Source organism: Argiope bruennichi, chromosome 1 (assembly GCF_947563725.1).
Source record: "Argiope bruennichi chromosome 1, qqArgBrue1.1, whole genome shotgun sequence".
Classification (NCBI taxonomy): Eukaryota; Metazoa; Arthropoda; class Arachnida; order Araneae; family Araneidae; genus Argiope; species Argiope bruennichi.
The window spans coordinates 12,560,532-12,583,233 of NC_079151.1; the positions used below are offsets into that span (position 1 = coordinate 12,560,532).

The 22,702-nt window shown below is 27.4% G+C and overlaps 2 protein-coding genes across 3 annotated transcripts in view; one reads left to right on the forward strand and one right to left on the reverse strand.

The window, feature by feature from the left end:
- Positions 1–1,020: 1,020 nt before the first annotated feature.
- LOC129976563 (protein phosphatase 1 regulatory subunit 14B-like) overlaps positions 1,021–22,702 on the reverse strand; it is a 33,152-nt gene continuing 11,470 nt past the window's right edge. Inside the window, exons 1-5 of one of the 2 annotated variants that reach the window (XM_056090196.1) lie at positions 9,946–10,068; positions 5,824–6,075; positions 4,388–4,474; positions 3,344–3,385; positions 1,022–1,966 (exon numbers count right to left, since the gene is read on the reverse strand). In XM_056090196.1, the coding sequence (XP_055946171.1) occupies positions 1,925–1,966; positions 3,344–3,385; positions 4,388–4,474; positions 5,824–6,075 (423 nt within the window). In that variant the 5' untranslated portion in view covers positions 9,946–10,068 and the 3' untranslated portion in view covers positions 1,022–1,924. Of the gene's footprint in view, positions 1,967–3,343; positions 3,386–4,387; positions 4,475–5,823; positions 6,076–9,945; positions 10,069–22,702 lie in introns of those variants that run through there. The other variant, XM_056090204.1, reaches the window with a different exon arrangement.
- Positions 22,074–22,702, forward strand: part of LOC129976554 (glucose-6-phosphate exchanger SLC37A4-like) — a 41,878-nt gene continuing 41,249 nt past the window's right edge. Inside the window, exon 1 of the mRNA XM_056090185.1 lies at positions 22,074–22,414. Within this exon, the coding sequence (XP_055946160.1) occupies positions 22,273–22,414 (142 nt within the window). The 5' untranslated portion in view covers positions 22,074–22,272. The remainder of the gene's footprint in view (positions 22,415–22,702) is intronic.

Here is a 22,702-nt window from a genome sequence, read left to right on the forward strand (position 1 = left end):
ATATATAGTATTTTTCTTACATCATGCAGATAAATTATTATGATGTGAAACTTAAATCCATTCATATGATTGATACTTTTAATTTAATTATTAAAATAACAAGAAAAAAGCTTGTAAACATTTTTTTATGTGTTTAAAGATATGAAATGATTTCAAATGCTAATATGAAGCTGTAATTAAATTATAATGAAAACAGATAACTTGTAAGTAAAATGATGATATATAACACATCAAAAGACAAAAAACTTTACTGAAGGTAAACCCCTTTTGAAAATATCTACTTTCTAAAATTAGACAATCTGAAAATAACAAAAAACATTAATTATACAGAGAAAATTAATGTTTTATTATGTTATTTCAATTTTTCTCCTCTTATAAAATAAATGAAGACTAGACTTAATAACAGAATTTTCAAACAACAAGACTAGCATTGTAAAATATTTTTGAGTATTTAGAAATGACAGGTATTAAATTATAAAACAGTCTTTTACAAGAAATTGTCCATAAAGAATTCCCATTTATATTTAAAAACAGGGGGAAAAAACATTCTTTTAAGGAAAATTCTCTAATAATTTATCACATCTCTCTCAAGACAGTATAATAAGGAAGCTTTATTTTGAAAGAATAATTAAAAACTATTTAAAGTTAACATTCTCAGAATCAATATTAGCATCTTTTCACAAAAAGCTATAATTTTTTTAAAAAATTAATTTTGCTTTAACATGCATGTATAAAGAGGACAATTCATTTAAGTCTGGAAATATATTCTGGACTATTAATTTTAAATAAAAATTTGCTTTAAGAACAGTATATCAAATGTATTTTTAAAATGGCATTACAAAGTATTTTGCATGTCTAAAGAAGTTATTTTCATCAAATATAAAACAAACTGACAATAAAACTTCAACAGTGCTCATATATTAAGTAAATTATATATATTTAAATAATTCAGAAATGCATTCACAATTTTAAAGAATTTGAAATTATAGAAAAATTTTTACCACCAAAAAAAAAAAAAAAAAAAAAAAAAAACAGTAATAAATTTTAAAAAATGTAAATAAAAACGCATAAATAATATTTTTCATATGAATGGATCTAAAAATGTTCTGCACAATTTACTTCAAGTATAAAAGAAAACAACACACTACATCTAATCAAAGGAAATATATCCATGTCACTTTTAAAGAAAATAAACTTTTTTTCTAGTTCATTAAAAAATTAATTTTTCTTTTAAGTACAGTTTATTATTACATCGTTTCAGATCAAAATTTTCCAGAAAACACTAATGCTACCAGTTACAAGCATTAACAAATTCTACAGATCATAATAATTTGTTAATAAAATAAACTTTTACTGCTTTGTAAAACAAAAAAGTGGGAATAAAAATTACTAGACTAGCGTATTGAGATCTACAAAAGCAAGAAATAGTTATATCATACACCAACCCTAAAACTAGCAAGCCTTAAAATTAAAATAAAATAATAATAAATCAGAAGTTGAAAATTTTAGTAAAATATTGAAATGATTACAAGAACCATATATTTTCTATCAATACCATGAAGCAACAATGAAAATATGTCTACATACACCAAATGATTTTTTAAAAACTATTATAATTAATATGTCTTTGAGAAGTAACATAAAATAAAGAAAATGTAGGTGAAACCATTCTAGTTATCATCGAAGCATAAACTAAGGGATGGTGTATCTTGAGTATTCAAAATAAATATGGGAAAATAATGCAAAAGTCCACTACTATGCAGGACACCTTTCGTATTGAAAGGCTTCAAAATTAACAATGAATACTCGGCAATTAAAAGCCTGGGTTTTCCTAATGAATTATTTGTTCACAGTTCAACAGGAATCCACACAGGCATGACATACATCACATTCTAGGTACTAAAACAACTAGTAAGTATACAAATCAAAGTGTTGTACATCGTTGTAGAAGCTCTGTTATAAATTTCTGAAAAGGAAAACAAATAAAAATCAATATCCTATCTTTTAAGGAAATGCAATATTAATTCAAGATGAAATTTAACAGAAAGATGAAAAGTAACTTTTTTCAGGTTTTAATTTAAAGATAATCCAGCCTGATAAATAGATTTAAATTTTTAAAAGATTGATATGCATCAAATGTTAGTCTTCCAATATATAATTATTTATTATCACAATATCTCTAATATATAATTTGTTTCATTTTTTTATATATAAATTTATGCATTTGATATTCGTAAATGTAAGAAGATAAAATTTTCAAACTGTACACTAAATAAATATTTTGAATATATATTTTTTGTCATATCAATAAGACTTAAATTTTAATCAGTATTTATTTTTCTTTAAATGAAATTTCATGGGCACATACAAAGAATATGATGGGCAAAAATAAATAAATAATAAAAAAAATGAAGCAACTATTCTAATTATGCAGAAAGTATAGAGAACAGCCACTCCTCTTAAAGTATGTAACACTAAATGTCATATAAAAATTGATGAATAACTATAAGTTTTTTAAATATCATTATTCATTAAAAAAGCATATAAATTTTGCAAAAAATTGGCTAAAACTCTTTCATACCCTTTTAATAGCTAGGGAGGGAAGGAATGAAAATTAAAAAAAAATATGAAGATAAATCAAATTACAAGAAAAAAATTTTTAATCCTCATATTGCATTTTCCCTACAAATTCCTCTTAATTTATAATCTAAAACAAATGTTAAATACAATTTACTGTTTTAAATATACATAATTTGTCTCTAATCTTCTAGAAAAATAGAATAAACTACAGTAGTTTAATTTATTAAAAAGAACGACTGATATGAAAATGGTAAAATTTTTTATCTAGGCAAATAAATAAATAAAAAAGCAAATAAAAAAATTAAGAAGTAAAATTTTTAATTTCTGCTTCATAATTAGAGATAACCATTTTATTTGAAATACAGAAAGGATGAATTTATTTATATGTTATCTTAATTCTATTAGTATGGCAATTTTTATTACTATAAATCTGACACTGAAAGAGGTCTCCATCAAAGGAAGAGTCAGAGAACAGTCTTCTTTCAGATTTACATGCAATACTCCGACAATAAGCTTCCAAATAAGGAAAAGTAAAATATGCTCAGAATAACGTAATATTTCCAATTTGCAAATACATTTGGGAGTTTTCTGCAACTGTACATCAAATTTCATGTGCTTAATGAGATATTTAATATAAAAATTCCATTAAAATCTTATTATAATGCTCTTAAGCAATAGGTAACAACATTCAAAACTTCTTAGTTAAAGAAATTGATATAACTTAAATACATAGATAATAGCCAATTAAAAAAATGCAACTAACTTCAACAGCTTCTTCTGATTGCTTGACACCAACTAATTTATTCTGCAATAAAATTAAAATAAAATGAAGTTCAGACATTTCAAATTAAACCACATGATTACTAATATTAATACAATATATAAGTGGCAGTTCTTAATTTTTTTCAAATTTAGCAATTATTTAAAGTTAATTAATGAACATCATAGTACATAATATTAAAAAAAACATTTGCATAATTTAGTGAATATCAGAAAAATTGAAATATTCTATGCATGAAATTCTCTTTTTCTATCTTTAGTTAATGCTCATTAAATACTACCAAGGTTTCTGATCATAATTTGACAAGAAGAACTTGTAGATTATCTGAAAGATGAAAATTTTTTGCTTGACAATAAAGAAATCATCTTTGTGATTTAAGGCTAAAGTGCCTCCACTATTTAACAACCTACATTACATATATATATATATATACACTAATAGTTGAAAAGTTCAGTTTAATCAACAAGATATTTAAAATAGACAACTGATTTTCACTTTATTCTTTGAATATTAGATGCAAAGCTAATGTACACATATGAAAGATAAATATGTATTACTGATAATACATCATAGTATATAAGAAATTTGGTTCAGTTTTTCAATAAATTATTAGTGCGATATTTTACATAGGTGAAAAGCTTCTCAATAGGACTTTCAAAAGTATTTTCTAAGAAAAAATAGGGAGACTTTTATGGTGGGCTTGATTGTAACCTTTATTTAATGAGAAATAAATTTTATACACTGCATAGCATTTAAATTTTCAATATATATACTAATATTATCTATATAGTTAATCTTTGAATGCTCATTTAAAGAAAAAGAACAAGAACAAAATTTGAGAAAAAGAATAAAAACATTTCAAAAATTCCAGATTTGTGTGAATTAAAAAAAAAATGTGGAATTTCAAACCACAATCAACATGCAATCATCTAGATACATAGAAAATATTTAAGGAAGGATAATATCAAGGTAAGAAGAAAAAACCTGCTAAAACTTTTATTCTGAAATAAAAACAATATAGCTTACTCTTAACCAATCTCGCCTTGCTGACTCAGCTTCAATATCTAGCAGTTCATCTAAATCTATTTCAACTTCATAACTATTAGAGTCCTCCTGCAAAATACAACATAGATTAAGAAGTAGAATAGAAAAGTTATATATATATATATATATAGAAAAGATTTTCACACACACACACACACACAAGGAATTTTAATATATTTAATATATATTTAATACTTGCAATTTTAAAGCAGTTGATAAATATGAGAATAACCTTCATTGTTTCAGAACCACTATTTTGATTTAAAAATTATTTTAATATTTCTGAAATTTTGGCCTAAATATCTCAGAATGTAAATGTAATTTTTCAAAATTTTATAATCTCTTCTATGTATTTAGTACAGCTACAAATGTTATATTATTTTAAAAATTAATAATTCTTAATTTTATTTCAGAAAAATATTTCTTCCAGTTTTGAAATCAATTTGTTAGCAAAACAACCTTTATCATTAATTAATATTTTTTTATAAGAAATTTCACGCCTTTCAAACAGAATTTATCTTACTTTAACTTCACTTCTTTAATAATAAAATATCTATAAACAAAATAGAAAAATATATATATTTTTAAATTACACTAAAATCAATCAACACTAAACATTAAGAATATGTAGTATGAAGGGGGGAAAAAAAAACCATGGATGATGATGATGATGATATCTTGCTCAACAAATTTCTTTTCTCTAGATTCACAGTTGCTTTTTAGCCTTGAAAGGGGAAAAAATGCGTTGAATGATCAAGATTGTTAATGTTTCTAGGTTAAACATGCTTATAATTGTTTCCACATTTAATATGATTGCATAACATGTCTGAATGCCAACTGTTCCAAATTGCAATCAAAACTCTTGGAACAAACACTTAAAAGAATATTAAAAGATACAAAAAAATAAATAAATAAAAATAAGATGAGTTGATTTTGAAGATATTTTAAATATAAATTCTATAATAAAAGAATTTATATTTAAAATATCACTAAAGCAAACTGTTAATAATAGTAATAATAATTTCTTACATTAAATGATAAAATAAACCCTACACTTTTCCCCTTGAACAGAAGGGAAAGGAGTTAAATAATGAAAAAAAGTTAAAGAACTTTTTCCCATTTACTTCAAAAACAGAGACAAATAATTGAAAAAGAATTTCCAACATAAAAAGTTTTTACAATTTTAGCAACTTAGTTATTTGATATCAAAATAAAATTTACTTTACAATCTGCACTCCCATTTTGGAAAAGAAACTGGCCCCAAACCATCTAGCAGGTATACAAGTTATTTAACTAGATCATGCTGGTTTTGAAGCCATAGGCTTCATTATCTATATAAAAACTAAGATTTTAAAATGACAATCAAAAGTCTCTCCCCTCCCCCCAAAAAAATTAGTAAGTAAAATTACAATTCTTACAGAACTGTCATATAGAATTTGCAGTTGATCGTACATCCACATTTCAACACGCAGTCGCTTTTTAATTAAGCTCATTTGGTGCTGTCCATATTTTGCTGTCAGATACTTTTTCTTCCTTTCATGGATTTCTTCATTTTCCAGATCAAAATTGACATGCAACATTGATTTCGGAGGACTCTGTCCAGGTTGTATGTTTTTGACATCCGAGGCAGCTGCCTTACTTGGGAAATTTTGGGGAATACTACACTCCATCTGAAATATTTTACATGCTATACTAAAAGATAATAGAAAAATTATGAAATACATTATAAAAAGTAAAAATTTCAGCTTTAAGAAAAAAAGTAATTTACATAAAAATTAATGAAACACCTATATATTAAAAATATTAATTTTGTGAATACAAGTTTTATTAATCTTGCATTATTCCTGCACATCATTTCAAAATATTTATTAATGAAATGTAGGCTATTAATATAGTGGAAAATTGTTCTATAAACCACACCTTTATTTCGCTTTTGAATTGTTAGGCAAAACGTTTTACCTTTAAGGCAATTTCATAATTATTTGTTAAATAACTTTAACCAGGAATATGAGCACCATCCTCTTAACATCAATGTCAAGACAGAAAAAACGATCATAAGAATGAATTCAAATGTTGTTTAATATTTTCATAAAGGGATTATTCTTAAATGCCAGCTGAAATTTTTTTTTAAGGAGTATGAGTTTTTGCAAGATACAGTAGCTCAATATTACACAAGTTATAGTTATTAGATCTAAAAAGTAAAATAAAAATAAAAAATTTGTACAAATCAGATGTTCGAATAAGTATTATTTAAATTTACGTGATTAGAAAAAGAAATTAACAAATGTGAATAAACTGAATTAATTACATATTATATATATATATATATATATATAAACTTTTTTTAAATTTATGCTTTCAATTTACAACTAGAAGTTTTACAGTCTGAACATTATTACTCTTTTGTTCAACGAAACTCTAAAAAATATCAACAATTTTTTTATAAACTTAATTTGGGATATTCTCAGTTCAAAACATAAAATATCTGTCTCTAGTTTTCTCTTACCATGATTTGGCATACAACTGTGAATATAACTAAACATATTTTTTTGTTGATAATGCATATAAATAATTTAAAAAGACCATTTAAAAATATTAATCTAATCATTTATTTCATTAAATAACTCATCATCTATTAAAGAATGGGACGATTAAGCAAATTGATGTTTTGATGCTATATTTGGCAAATTTTGGCTCTTTAATAATTAATTAATAAGTATCAAAATAAATTATAACCCTGTTCCTATTTTAAATGTTATATGCATTCAGTAAATATCTTAATGTGTGATGAGCACTTTCACTTTAATATGATGAGCACTTTCCAATTAAAAATGGTATTCAAATACTAGAGAGTATCTATTGACATTATCACAACAAAAAAAAAAGGGGGGGGGGGGGAGTTAAATATTTAGAAAGTTAGATGCAGAAACTGGCCTAATTTAAATTTTTAATAAAACAGAATATGGATAAAAATATTCAGAGTAATTTCATAAACTTGACTTTTAAGGCTGAGTATAATAGCAAAATTTCTTAAAGACAGCAAAAGAAAGGGATTCTTGTTGCAGTACAGTATGACTTTGAAAGTAAGAGAAGGAGATAGCAATGTACTTTACAACTTTAAAATGAAAGATTTGCTATGATAATTTTTAAATACTTTTTCAGTGGCTTTGTTTTTTGGCAACTGTATTTTATTTTCACTTCTGGGGTTGATCAGCATTTTCTTGATATAACATTTGAAATTATCTTAGGTAGAGACCTGAACTAAAACATGTTTTTTTCCCATGAAACATGCATTTTAAATGTAATCAGCATTGCTTCAAAGGAAAATATTATAAGATGAATTTAGAGACTTTTCTTTTTGTTGTTGTAAATAAATTAAATACTAAATACAAAATATGATTCCAAAGCTAAACTGAACTGCTTATCAAAAAAAAAATAAAAAAAAAAAAAAAAAAAATACATGTTTAATTACATAAAAGTAAATAATGAAAATTATAGCAATACATTCCTACACAAAGAAAAAACATTTTACTTGCAGTTTATTCTTAATTTTAAGAAACTGCTTATTATAAAATAATGTAGCATATAACTTTTTGTTTACAAAGAATATCTTTTTTTTCCCAAGTGTATTTAAATTCCATGCACTTTATTAATATTATATTTCATGCTACATCAATATTTGTTTTTAAGTAACTGTATGCACAGACATATTAATAACTGGTAAAGAAGGCAATTATCTAGAGGCTTCAATGTCTTTTTTCTGTAATTTTTGACGACTTACAATTTTTTTCAGTTTAAATTTTAATACTTTAACTGGACATATTTCTAATAAAATTAATTTGTTTAATTTTTTTTTTTTAAGTTATTTTTTGGTTTCATGATTTATGAAAATGATTGATTTAATAATTTATAATTAATATTTGATTAAAAGTTATAATTCTAATATTAAAATATTGAGGGAGATTTAATAGATTTTCTATGCATACAAATACCAGAAGAGAACTATTAAAATCTTTATATTTTCATTTCAATCCAATCAAAAGTTACTAGACACTTAAATTGTTCTGGAAATATTTGTATTGAAATAAAATAAAGTAGCTGCATAAAAAAGTCAGGAATTCCAGATTTAATTTTAAGCATTTATGAAAGATAATATAAATCCTCTGCTAGTAAAAATGCATGTATTTAATAAGAAATGCTAATCATTTAGAGTGCCAGCTTTATTTTTTAAAAGTGTTTTGCTAACTACTTTTCAGTGTAATATTATCGCAATGAAATCTTATGCATTAAATTCTAAGTAAACCATACCTAATCTTACTTCGATTAAATTAATTGTCTTAAATCTGGTGATTACCAACGTATTAGTAAATTTTTTTTGTTATAATTCAGTTATTGATTGTTTACAAAACTGAGCATATTTTTCAAAAATACTACACTGTAATGAGTAATTGAAATTCACAGAAAAAAAATCACCATAAATTGTAAGAATTCGCAATAGAATTGGAAAACGTTACTAGTAATTTATGTTAAAAACCATTCAAACTATGTTAGGAATAAAAATAATATTCCATTTTTGTGAGCACAATATATTAATATTAAAACATTCACAGATATTTTAATCTACAAAATAGTAGAGGATTGGTATCTGTGTTATGCGCAAAGAAAAAGGAATATTTTTATAAAGAAACTATCAACAATTAGGATCCTTTTGTATGATATATAAACTGTTACATTTTATCAAAATTGACGAGTTAGAAGAATAACAAAATAAAATTCACAATGATTGTTCAAGCTTTATAAGAATTAAATTTACAGCTTCAATAATGCTTGGCAAATTTATTTAATTACAAATACGATTGAAAAATTCATAACATTTTGTTTAATCTGCTAAATAACTGTACAGCAGTTATACTATTTGCAATTTATTTAATGTTATAAAATTTAATTCAATACTTTCTCCTACGGAATTAGTAAACTAATGTTTCAGGAAAAAAAAAAAAAAGCGATAAAAAGCTTTTTCTAGGTTTCGGACGCGGTAAAACAGCATAAAAAGCAATCTGGTTACGACGGAGTGGACAGATGACCAATTATCAATACGGGTGGTCGAAATCGAAGAGGTTATTTTCAACAATCGTCTTTAAAGGAAGGGAAAATCTTCTAGCTTTTCTCACTGAATGCCCGCATTCAAAGCACTTTTCTGAGTTTGGGTTCCCGAAGCTTAAAGGTTAAATAAAGCCGAAATAAATGAAATTCACAAAAAGTAAAAAGATAACAAAACGGCACAGCTGTTTCACCTATTCAGGCATTCTTAAGATATCAAGTTTTGATCTTTAAAATAAAAAAAAAATCTAGTTATATAAGACATTTCTTCAAGACAGCAAAGAAATCATATACCGGATGTCCGCAGACAACAATTACTTTACCGAACAATAGAAAACACACCCCATGAAAAATAGACACTCGCTGTAAAAGTGTTGTATTTTAAGTATCAAAAAAATGACAAATAAAAGACAGATAGTGTGAAGTAAAAGCGAACTTACTTTACTTGTTGTGTCTTCTGTCTAAAATGCAAATACTATGGACTAAAGATCTAAAAGTTTACAACCGCCTTTCTTTAGCAGAATACAAAAACAAGTTTCTACTTTGGGTGAGAATTGTTGAGTTGTAGGTAGAAAACTGATATCCAGCAAATTAGTTGTTAAAATTTTACAAGTACTATTTAAAAAAATAGAGAAATAAGTTAAATTCTTTTAGTGTTTTCCCTCACAGAATAACCAAGCAATAAATGATAAAAGATATACATTCCATAAGAAGCTCCTTTTTTTTTTCAACAGAAATATGATTATTTTTTAATCTGGAGTCCTTTAAGCAATGTCATTTGTTTGAGATAAATCAACGCAAAACTTAAAACAAATAAGAGTCAGAATTCAAATTCAAAAAAAAAAAAAAAAAAACTCCTTTTAAGGAATGTCCTCTATCTAAGAACAAAAATCAGACTATAAATGCATGATACTGATCAAGATTTAAGATATGGCTGATACTAGTTAGTGATGAATAAAAATATGGGCTATTAGATACAATATCAAGAAATATTTCTTCGAGATAAATATTATAAACTGTAAATTAACTGTTCTTTGATTTTAGCTTTGTTGAAATATTTACTATTTTTATCTATCTAAAAAATTGTATCTATCTAATATATCTTAAAAATTTAAACAATCATTGGGGAAAATCGGGATGAAACTGTTGTGTTGCATGCAAGTGTCAAGGCTCTCCGATGACCGATTCCAACATTGTTTAAAAAAGAGGAAAACATAATATAAGATTACATTCGAAGTTGTGTAATGTCCTTATACTAAATTTGAAGTCAATCATGAATAAGAAGTAGATTCAATTTACATCAAAGTATTGGTATCTATATTCTAATAAGAGGATGCAGAGCATTTTCATGCAACACATTTTCAATTACTTCGAAATCTTATTCATTTATTTCTCAAAATTTTCTTTCTGTCCTTCCTTTTATTTCTCTTGTTATCATTCAGTTATTTAGATAAATTATTTTTATATAATGGGAGAAATTTTGGAGAATGTTTTTAACTTCCAGGGTAGCTAGAAATGAAACAAAAAAAAATTGTGAGTTATTTTTCTTTTAATATAGTAGAATCAACAGTCAACAATAATAATTTAATACTGCTGAAATGCAGAAAATTGAACTTATAATTTTTAATTTAATAATTTTCGTTTGATAAACATTGACAGTCTTTTACAGCAAAAATTTCTAATTAATTTTGAAGTATAACAAGCCATTTTCGACGACCAATTGTTTGCCCATTATATTAATTAATAGGATTAATTTAAATCATGTCAACAGATTGTGATGAATTATATCTGAATACAACAATCTAAAGTAGTATCTTTAATTATATTTGCGCAATAAACATAAAGCATTCTTTTGATTAGCAATTTTTGCAGAATGTTTCCTTTTAACACAGATGCCCAACAACTTATAAAATTTTCAATATGTTTTTTACAAATTTTCTATTGTTTCTCAACTCTTACAAAATTTTTACGATATCGTAATAATATTGCTGGACATTCAAAATATTGAACAGCATCATAGAGATAGCGTATAGTATCTCGTGTTAATAAGGGTGAAATTAAGTATCAAATAGCTATAGCGAAAGATACAATAATTGATCATCGGAAGGAAGGATCTGCCAATGTTTTATTTTGAAATATCTCTCAAAAAAGAGGGAGGGACGATTATAGATAGTGTATCTAGGGGTCATGAGCTCTTTTCATGCTGATCTACAATTTTCCTGATTATTCTAAATATATTAGGAAATGAATTGTTGAAATCGGAACCGCTAACCGGAGTGTGTCAAAATTGTATTTTTCGATGACAGGTAGGGTACCATTAATAATGTATCTAAGATCCTTGAGTTTTCATATGAAATAAAAATTAATAATTTCGATACAATTTTTGTGATTGAGGCACAACTCTGTTGTATCTTCCCCCAAATATGATACAAAATGAAATAGCGTTATTTATATTTCTCTAGAAATTTGATGGTATTGGTGGGTAGATAGATAATGTATCTAAAGGTCATGAGCTATCATGTGAAACAAAAGCTAGGAAAAGTAGACCGAATGGCACTGAGGGATTGGCACTTTGATTTTCCTGATAATTCTAAAATTATGGATTATTCTTTTCTTATACAGACACTATAAAATCTTAATGGAATCAAATGATTTTGAGTATACGTGTTGTATGTGACAAAATTCTTAACTGAGAATGAATAATTATTCCGATTAGAATAACCATATGAAATTTTTCCATGTAGGGTTTCAATATTTTTCGTATTTTATTCATACTGCACTCTTAATGCTCCTATAATAAAATTTATTATTTTATATAATTGTTTTCTCCCTTATCATTAAATACGTCAAATAACAAGGCTTTTTTTTTTTTTTTTTTTACTTTGTAAAACAGATTGTGCAATACTTCACCTTTTCACTTATATTACACGTTATTATGTTTGTTCATTCTGAATTTTTATACTCCAGACAAAAATCATTTTAATTTTTATCATCGTTGTCGATTTCGCATGCAATTATAATTTTGTCATTTGAATGTCTCTGAAATTGATTGCAGTGTAATTTTTTATTTTTTAATAAAGTCCGTCCACATTTATACTAAATCTGATAGAGACCACATAAGCTCTAAAAACGGAGAGGTGATGTGATGTCAAAGATGTTAAATACAAGTGCTTGCAATAGCTGCAAAACTTAAAGAACTAGATAAATAAAAGTTGGTATGTATATTTGGAATCTAAAGTGTAGATCGTTTTTCAGTTTTGAAACAATCTATTTAAAGGGACAATGGACTTTGAAATAAGAAAAAATGGAGAAAAACGCATAATTTTATTTTTATCGTTTTATCACTAAAGTATATGTTTATATTCAAATAAAATTGTGTTCTAAAATGCATTGTCAATGAAATAAATATTTGAAATATTAAGAGGGAAAAGAGTACATCTTAATGACTTTTCTCAAAATGATATTGTAATTACATTTAAATATCTTTGAAGCATTCCAGGTGTCTTAATTTTTGAAGAAATTAAATAAAATTAATAATAAAGATTTCGGTCAAGCATTAAAAGAAAATGGGGTATGCATTTCATGTTTCCAGATTTTTTTTAGATAGTTATAAGTCAATATTAGTTCTGAAAAACATAAAATTTTGACGAAAATTCAGTAAGGGTGCATAAAAAAACTTCTAAAAAATTAGCATTTAATTGGAATTACAAAATTATACACAGTTTTGCTCCAAATAAATTTACATTATATAATAAGAAAAAAAATAATAGAAAAAATTAAAAACTAAGTCGCCTGGAATATTTTGAAATTTTAAAAAATTATATATCTTTTAAATTTTTTTCTGAAATAATATATTTTGTTTCAAAGTGCTTTTTTAAGAAATTTGACGTATTTATATCTTAATATATATAAATTACGTGTCACGTTGTTTGTCCGCGATGGACTCTTAAACTACTTAATCGATTTTAATCAAATTTGCACACCGTGTGCAGTTTGATCTAACTTAAAAGATAGTATAGTCCTTTTTTTGAATTTTTAATTAGAATTTTAATTATTAATTAAAAACTAATTTTCCTGCCAAAAAAATCTTTTCATTTTCCCCACCGCCAAATGAGTACGGCTTCAGTTTTTTTTCCTAACAGTCATGAGGGTAGGCTTAAGATTTTTTGGCTGATTATTTGAAACGATTCTATTTATTTTCTTAATGTTTGATGCATTTAAAATTAAGCATTGTTAATTAATCGATCTTTCAGATTCATTCTTAAGTACTTTTGAATTAAAATAAAACAGAATAAAGGAAATTAAAAATTTCTAATCTGCATAGCGTTACCACAACTGGCGTAGAAAAACTCACGCATTTGCGTTACGTTTCGAGTCCGAATGTTCGAATTATTTATGATCCTATCCGAAAACGTTTCTCAGGAATAAGATATCATTTTCCACAATCATTTTTTAATGCATACAATAAATTTGATACGTTGCAACGGATAAAGTATCACGATCTTATGTTTGAATTTTGTATTACTGTGCAAGGTGGCAATTCTCAGAAATAAGATATTTTATTTGAAAATGATTAATTAAAAACGTTTTAACGGATCACTGATTAATATAACATACTAAAATTCTGCTTTTTTTTTTTTTTTTTAATTATAAAGAAGTTTGGAAAAATACTTGGAGGTGCACACGGATAATTATTACTTTTCGTTTTGAATGAATTCCGATTCTTTATCTGACTGTTTACTAAGAAAAATGTACGGCAATAACATTTGTTACCTTCATTGAATTTTCAATTAAATGATTTTATTTCTTTTGTTAAGGATATCGTAAAAAAGGTAAGTGAACGAGCCAATAATAAGTTCCTCTAATCGGATAATAAAAAAATATTAACTCATTTGTATGTTAAATGAAATTTAATCTTTTTTTTATATATAAATTATTGAAGATATGATAATAAAAAATGGTTACAATAATCGTTTCAGTTTTTCATTTCTTTACTAATAAACTGCATGTACGTATCGAGTTATGTCAGCTATCATCAACTCAGCTATCATTCACTTCAGCTACAATGCTTATCATTATTTAATAAAAGTTTCTGAAACTGATTTCATTTTGTAAATTAATTTTGAATTATTGCAACAGACAAATATATCAATGACGGAATAAATCTCATGACAACTTCATGTGTTTAATATAGAACTTTTTTTTTTTTTTTTTAATCTTTTCTTTAAGCTGAGGAAGCCAGAATCTGTATCACTGAAGTTAGAGGATTTATTATACATCATAAAGGGTTTATACTAAGAAGGAAGGTATTAAGAAGGAACAAATTATTTGTTCATTATTTAACAGTCACAATTATCTGTTATCTCCAAGCGATTCTAACAAATGGCGGTATCTGTTGACTGGATTGAGTAAGTATTCTAACAGATGGCGCTGTGTTAAAAGTACCAACGTTTCACATAAGCTACAATTTAATGTCATAACCACCACCTGCTGCTGAGGCTAAAGTATAAGTTAAATTTATTTCGTAGTAAACGCAATACAGTGAAATTCAATTGTTCTTACTTTTTCAATTTTTGGTATTAGCATAGCCGTCCACGTGTTATTTAGACTGAAGTATAAATTGAATTCATATTATAGTAAAAGTAATACAGTGGAATTCTTCTTGCTTTTTAATTATTAGTGCTTCATTGTTCAACAATCTAATAAAATATATACATCTAAGTATTATCACATAGTTATACTATTATACATTTGCTATACATCAAATCACACTGTATGATATATGTATTTTGATGGTTATGAGGTACTTAAGGCTTCAGGATCAAAAGTTAATTAATATATATATATATATGAAAAAGTGGTACAAAGCTTCTCAGACTTTTTCAATAATTGTACAAATATTTTTTTTTCATTATTTTTATTCAACCTCTATTAAAAATTATTTTGCACTCCTTATTTCAATGTGTTATAATAGCACGTTTTTCACTTTTTTTTTAATATTTGAACATTTAAATTATTATTTTCAGTCGAATGCAATCATAATTTGGGATGAGTGCACACTGGCTCACAAATATTCACTCGAAGCATTGCATAGAACTATGCAAGATTTAAACGGCAATGATAAACTTTTCGGTGGTGCTATCTTACTTTTGTCTAGTGATTTCCGTCAGACCTTACCGGTTATACCTCGCTCTACTTTCGCGGATGAGGTTAATGCATGTTTAAAACAATCATTCTTATGGCGAAGTGTTGAAACACTTCGATTGGCCATAAACATGCGCATACAATTGCAAAATGATCCATCAGCACAAATATTTTCTGAACAATTACTAGATATTGGAAACGGTAAAATAGAACTGCAACCAAATACGCAATGCATTAAACTTTCAGACAATTTCTGCACTGTTCTTCAGGGAAAAAATGAATTGATTCAGAGTATTTTTCCGGATATACAGAGTAATTACTTGAATCATAACTGGCTCAGTGATCGGCTATTTTGGCAGCCAAAAATGTTGATGTTAACGAAATTAACTTCCAAATACAACAGTTGTTACCAGGCGATCTGATGTCTTTTAAATCAATCGATACTGTTGATGAAAATGGTAGTATAAATTTTCCAATTGAATTTTTAAATTCACTAGATATACCTGGAATGCCACCTCATAACCTTCGATTAAAGATTAGTTCACCTATTATTCTCCTGCGTAATTTGAATCCACCTCGATTATGCAACGGTACGCGTTTGGTCATCAAAAAGATCACCGCAAATATACTTGAAGCTACCATTTTAACCGGAAAGTTTAAAGTAGAAGTGATCCTGTTGCCACGTGTTCCGATGATACCATCAGAATCTACGATACCCTTCAAAAGGTTACAGTTTCCAATTCGTTTAGCTTTTGCCATGTCTATAAATAAGTCTCAAGGCCAAACAATGTCCATTTGTGGTTTAGATTTGGAAAGTCCATGTTTTCCTCATGGGCAACTATATGTTGCATGTTTACGTGTAGGAAAACCGTCAAATCTATTTGTGTTAGCTAAAGACAGGTTAACCAAAAATATTGTGCACCGAACGGTGCTAAATTAAATTGAAATTAAAAGTATTTATAATTCAAAATAATAAACATTATTGTCAAAGATTTAAAACTATCTGCCCTACCTACCTCATTTATAAGTTTAAGTGTTACGTGTTTTTACTAACAACTTTGTAATGCACTCATTTGTTACAAACTTGAATACAAAAAATAAAGAAATTTAAATTTATTTTTTTTGTATTGATTTTTGCTCAGTATCAACGATAGTAGAAAATCAATCATGGAGGTCCCCATGTTTTTTTACAAATGGCATCTGTGTAAAAAAGCATGGTGGTCCCCATGACTGGTGTTCTCCTACCGTTTCCCTTGAATAGTTTACTACAATGTAATATAACAAAAACCTTTTAGCCACAGCAACACGTGGCCGGGTCTGCTAGTTTTAATATACATGCAGAGAAAATTTCATAACCCTAAGTGAATAATTCACAACAGTGTCTGATAGCATCCACCGTCCGCTTAAAAGTTGATCGTCTGTCGATTTGTACATTCACATGCATGTAAACGCAATAACACAAAAATGCAATTTTTTAGATATACAAAATTTAGTATGCGATCTGATTACTGGAATTATAAAAAAAATTTTCTTTACATAAAATTTGTCTAAGGGGCTGATAGTTTGTCGGTCTGTACTTTAATATGAACGTAAACGCAATTATTCAAAAACTCAACTGTTTAATAAATGAGATTTTCTATGTGATGCTGTTGCTAAAATTGTTAAAAAAATGACTTAAAATTTTGGTTTGAAGTCGGTCGACAAGGAGGCGTCCAAAATACTTGTTCGATTTTCTACACTACATTACAATACTCACACGTAAGACTGAAAATGAAAAATATAACGGATTTCGGACCCAGTCACAAAAATCCATAATAAGAATTCGTCATCGTACAACGCCACACAAAACCTGTCATTCTAATTAATGTAAAAATCGAGGGAAGAACTTTCTTGCTGTCTTATTTCGTAGCTTTGATGCTTTCTGGCAACAACTTATGAAAACTGTTATTTGAAAAAAGAAACTGCTAATTACACTATCTGAAAATTCAAACAGAAAATAATCATTGAGAAATTCTAATCTGACTGTCTTTCTTTTCTCTTTCATCCCTTTCCTTGTAAGTTCAAAAATTTGTTTTCAATTAGTTTCAATAATGCATTTAAAAATAAATGATTTTAATATTTCCACCGGGCAGCGTGTTTCAATAAATCATGAATAAAAATTCATATTCCTATACACACATTAAATATCTATAAAACGCTAACATTTGCGGCATAAAAATCGCTCTTATTACATATCGTCGAATGACAGCAGACATATAAGTATAAACAAAGTACTATACGAATGTTACAGATTGCTTCACTGAACGTTTTTACAGCTGCACTCAATTTAATGCTTCTCTAATTAATGAAGCGGCAAAATATTATCATGTGAGAGCATGATGTTGTTTTCCTTTGGGATTGTTGAAGCCTCAAAATGCATAGGCAGAGAATAAAGGGCAGGCTTGTAAGAAGTTATAGCCCGAAAAAGCGGAAAGAAAAAATGGGAATCAACGCGGAACAGCGAGGTGAGGTATTCAAAGTTATATATATATATATATATATATATATATATATATATATATATATATATATATATATATATATATATATATATATATATATATATATATATATATTAATTTTCCTAGACGGCAAAGGAATTTTTGGAATTCAAATGATTTTGATTGGGGGAAAAGTCCATTACTTTTTACTTTTCTAAGAGTTGACATTTGCCGCAATACAATAGTCACATGATAATTCCAAACTAGTTTAAACTGAATTTTCCCAAAATAATAATAATAATAATAATAATCTGGCCTGGAGGAAAAAGTTTTGGAGCTCGAACGATTTTGAGATGCGGAGGTAGGGGGTGGTGGCGGCAAACCATCGCTTTCAAAATATCGTTGAATGCGTAATCAGATAGTCACGTGATTGTTGCCAACCGGTTTAAACTGGCTTTTGAAGGAAAAAAATAAAATTCTGGTCTCGAGAAAAAAAATTACACAACTCGATTGATTTTTATATGATCAAAAACCAGCACTTTTCTATATGTGGGTGATTATGAAATATGAGTCATGTGAGAACATGGTGTTGTTTTTCTGTCCGATTGATACCAAGAAGTGACTTAAAAAAAATAATCTTCTGGCATGATAACTTAAAATTTGCGATAGCAGATTTCAATTTTTTTCTGATTATTATTATAATAGAATCATTCTAGAGAGGGCACATCAGAAACTCTATTCACTCAGAAGAAGGAAAATGTAAAAAAAAAAGAATGAAGAAATAGGCGTTAAATAAGCTTAATCGAGCCTGAAAATAGTCTTAACTATTGCCAGATAGATAATCGCTATGGTTTACCAGTGGAAATTGATGATCTTTCAAATTTTATCTTTCAAAAGTATTATTTGACAAAAATAGTTTTTACATTATCTTAAAAAAAAAAAAAACCTTTCTAATAATATCGATTTCATTTCTGCACCATGTCTTCTTTATTTTTAATATTTTTTTAATGTAATACACGGTTTGTAACAGTATACTTTTAAGGTTATGAAATTCAAACTCATGCATCAAAACATTCAGTGGCATGCTTTTGCCAGTATTAAAATTAAGATAAAAATATGCTTTCTTTAGATATTAATTCTGAAGTAGAATTTTTCATTTCTGCTTTTATTTCGTTGTAAGAATACTTTTTTAATTTTCATGCGTTATAATTTGTTTTGATTTATCCAATTAAATTAATGTTTTTCGGTCTTACCAAATAACAAAGTGAAAGTTTTACAAAATATGCATTTCATTCTGCACATCTAAAAAGTCAATATCTCGGCGAACAAGTTAATCGCCAAAGGTAAAGGCTAGTTTGTAAATATATTTAATGCTCGTTTAGTTTCATAATGCAATGGAGGAAATCGAGAATGTAGTTAGGATATGCAAATCCTTTTGTTAACGGATAGTTGCAGTTTTGTGTAAGATTTTGTGCTTTCAAGTGTTCTTAACGAGCATACTTCATATGCAAGAAAATGAAATCAAGTACATTAATAACTTATTAATGTGAAATAACGATTCCTTAATTGAATGCCACACACACACACACACACACACATACACACACACACACACACACACACACACACACACACACACACACACACACACACACACACACACACACACACACACACACACACACACATACACACACACACACACACTTCTATATTTGCTAGTAGAAAAAGTAGCAATCAAATTGACTTAAAATTCTAAATGACGCTTGTAAAATAATAGTTTAATATTGAATTTCGTTTTATTTGCCATTATTAAATGTTTCTGAAATTTCTTTTTCGCTTTTGGAATTTTTTTGACAGGCAGTTCGGAATAAAAATGCTTTGGCATTTTTTTTTTTTCAAAAGTGCGAATCCGCTTGATTTTGAGTGTGGAACAGCATTAAATTCTTTGATTCAAGAATAGATTCGTACCATGGATTATTTTCCAAATTTTATGAGCTTAAAAATTTTTTTAATAATTCATTGAATGAGATGGATACAGTCATAAAAATATGCTTAAATTATAAAAATTAACAGAATCGAAATTTCAAATAGAAATGCTAACATAATTTATTAGTGGATCATCAAACAAAATCTGCCAAGCTTTAAAATTTTTCATTGCCACATCTTAACAACGGTTGTTAGCGCTAATGGAATAATCTTAACATTCAAGCGTGGTGATAAGGGGGACGCATCGATACGGTTGCCGGCGTTCTTGCGTAGGGGTAGCGCATCTTCCCCGTGATCTGGGCGTCCAGGGTTCGATTCCCGGTTCAGGCATGGTTGTTCTTCATCTGTGTTCTAACTGTGAGGTGTGTGAATGTGCCCCCCTGTAAAAAAGGGGTTGTGCAAGCGAATGTGTGAGTTTCGTCTTCATATGAGCTGGAAGTTAGACATCTGTTCTCGGGTGCTCAGGAGTCTTTACCCTTAGAAGCTACTGCACCCCCTTTCCGTGTTTACGAGGACACGACATCATTATCGATACGTTTATGTTTCGAAAGACATTACAAATAAATTACACATATGCACACTATAAAAAATATGGAAAGCAACGTTAAAATTCAGCAAAATTCATCTCAAATAAAGAAAACATCCAATAATTAATGTCCAGCTTTGATTAAAAATATCACTAGTAGATTAGAATAATGTTGAACAATATTGCTTAGAATTATTAGAAAATTTTTTATATTAAGATAGGATCTATAACTGTTAAGCGATTAAATTAAACAAATTAATAAACATTGTACTATATAAACCAGTTCTTTTAAAAGAAGAAATGAAATTTCATTGCTGTTCACTTACTGCATTGCAAAAATTTATTTCATTTAGTTCTTTTCTAAACAGAATCACTTTATTAAAATCATTTTTAACAGTCACTTTTATTAATAAATAAAAAAATAATTACTTTAAAATTCTAATTTTTAGTCTTTACTCAAAATTTCAAAGCCATGGAATCTCGAAACAGTTTTTCTTTAATTCCCTAATAGATGATGCTACACATATAAAAACCATATTTCAATAATATCAACCAATTTATTGACAGTCAGATTCTGAAAATTTAAAAAAGTGTGATGTTATGTTGCCTGTACTTCAGATCACATAATTTCAAAATAATAGCACCTTAGGAAGCTAGTAAAAAAGCGATTCAAAAACTGTAGCCAAGTTTTTATCTGCCAAGTTTATCTGCCAAGAAAAAATCCGTCATAAATTTAGATAAATATTAAAATGGCAGTATAATGAAAAATTAAAGTATGAATATCACTTGCTAAATTTCTTATGTACATATTTATAGGTACTTAAAAAAAATAAATTCTGCAACAATTCAATATTCTAGGCATTGTATCTTCATTTTTAAGTTCTTATTCCTTAAAAAAATCTAATCTATTTTGCCATAAAGAAATTTCTATTTTCTAACTCATGGAAATTATGCTCCAAAATTATTTTGAGAAGCACTGTTCCAATGAAATAAATAAGAATTAAGATGATACAAATCTCAATTAATAAGCTAAAATGATTCAGGCTTTATCTTAAGATGCTTTAAAACTCAAATTTATTTCAGAGCAAGCAAAGATGAAATCTTAAAGAGTTCTAGAAGATGAAATAAAATAAACTTCTAGCAGAATACAGAAAAAGAATGTACTATGAGCGATTTAATAAACAATAAAAACAGAATATCGCTCTCCATTTTTCTACTTTTGTTTTTGCCTGGCCAACAACAGATTGTGAATTTGCAATTATAAAATCAAGCAGCGTCTGCATGAATCAGGTTTAACGTGCCCGATACAAGTACCAAATAAAAAAAAAATCGTTCATCTTATTCTTAAAGGCGTAAGCGATACTACTCCCCGCCCCACCTCACACACTTTGCCCAAACGATAAAGCCAATGAAATGAACAGTTAAGATTTCGAAAAAGAATTATGCACGAAAGCCGCAGCAGTGAATTTATCGCTTGGCCGAGAGTGATGTAACACTAAGCCTTCGAATTCGAAGGACGCGATAAGCAAAGTTTGCTCGCGGCTTGCAGACGATTCCTTTTCCGCTGCCAGTGCATCCTCGCATGCAATTTATTAATTGGTTTTTGTTTGAATAAATATTAAATTAAAATGGCGGATAAGCTGCAAACGTACCAAATCACCATTTTCACAATGCTATTCGTGGGATATGCATGCTACGCCTACAACCGAAAAAGCGTTTCGCTTGCCATGCCCAAGTTGATGGAGGAAGGCCTGGATAAAAATCAAGCGGGTAGGTATGAATGAGTGTCCCTGACTGAAAAAGTAGCACTTGTTATTTTTTTCCCCCTTTCCCTTCTTCCTTTCTCTATCCTTGGTTACTCCCCCCCCCCTCCTGTGAAATTCTTAATTCAGTTCTTCAGCTTTTGTAAACATCCGAGAACCTGTTTATAAAAACGAACTATTTAAAAAATAAATATTCTTGTTTTTTATACACTATATATATATTTTTTAACTTGATTTGTTTTATGTTTTTTAATACATAATTTTATAATTATTTATTTAACTTACTTCTTAATGC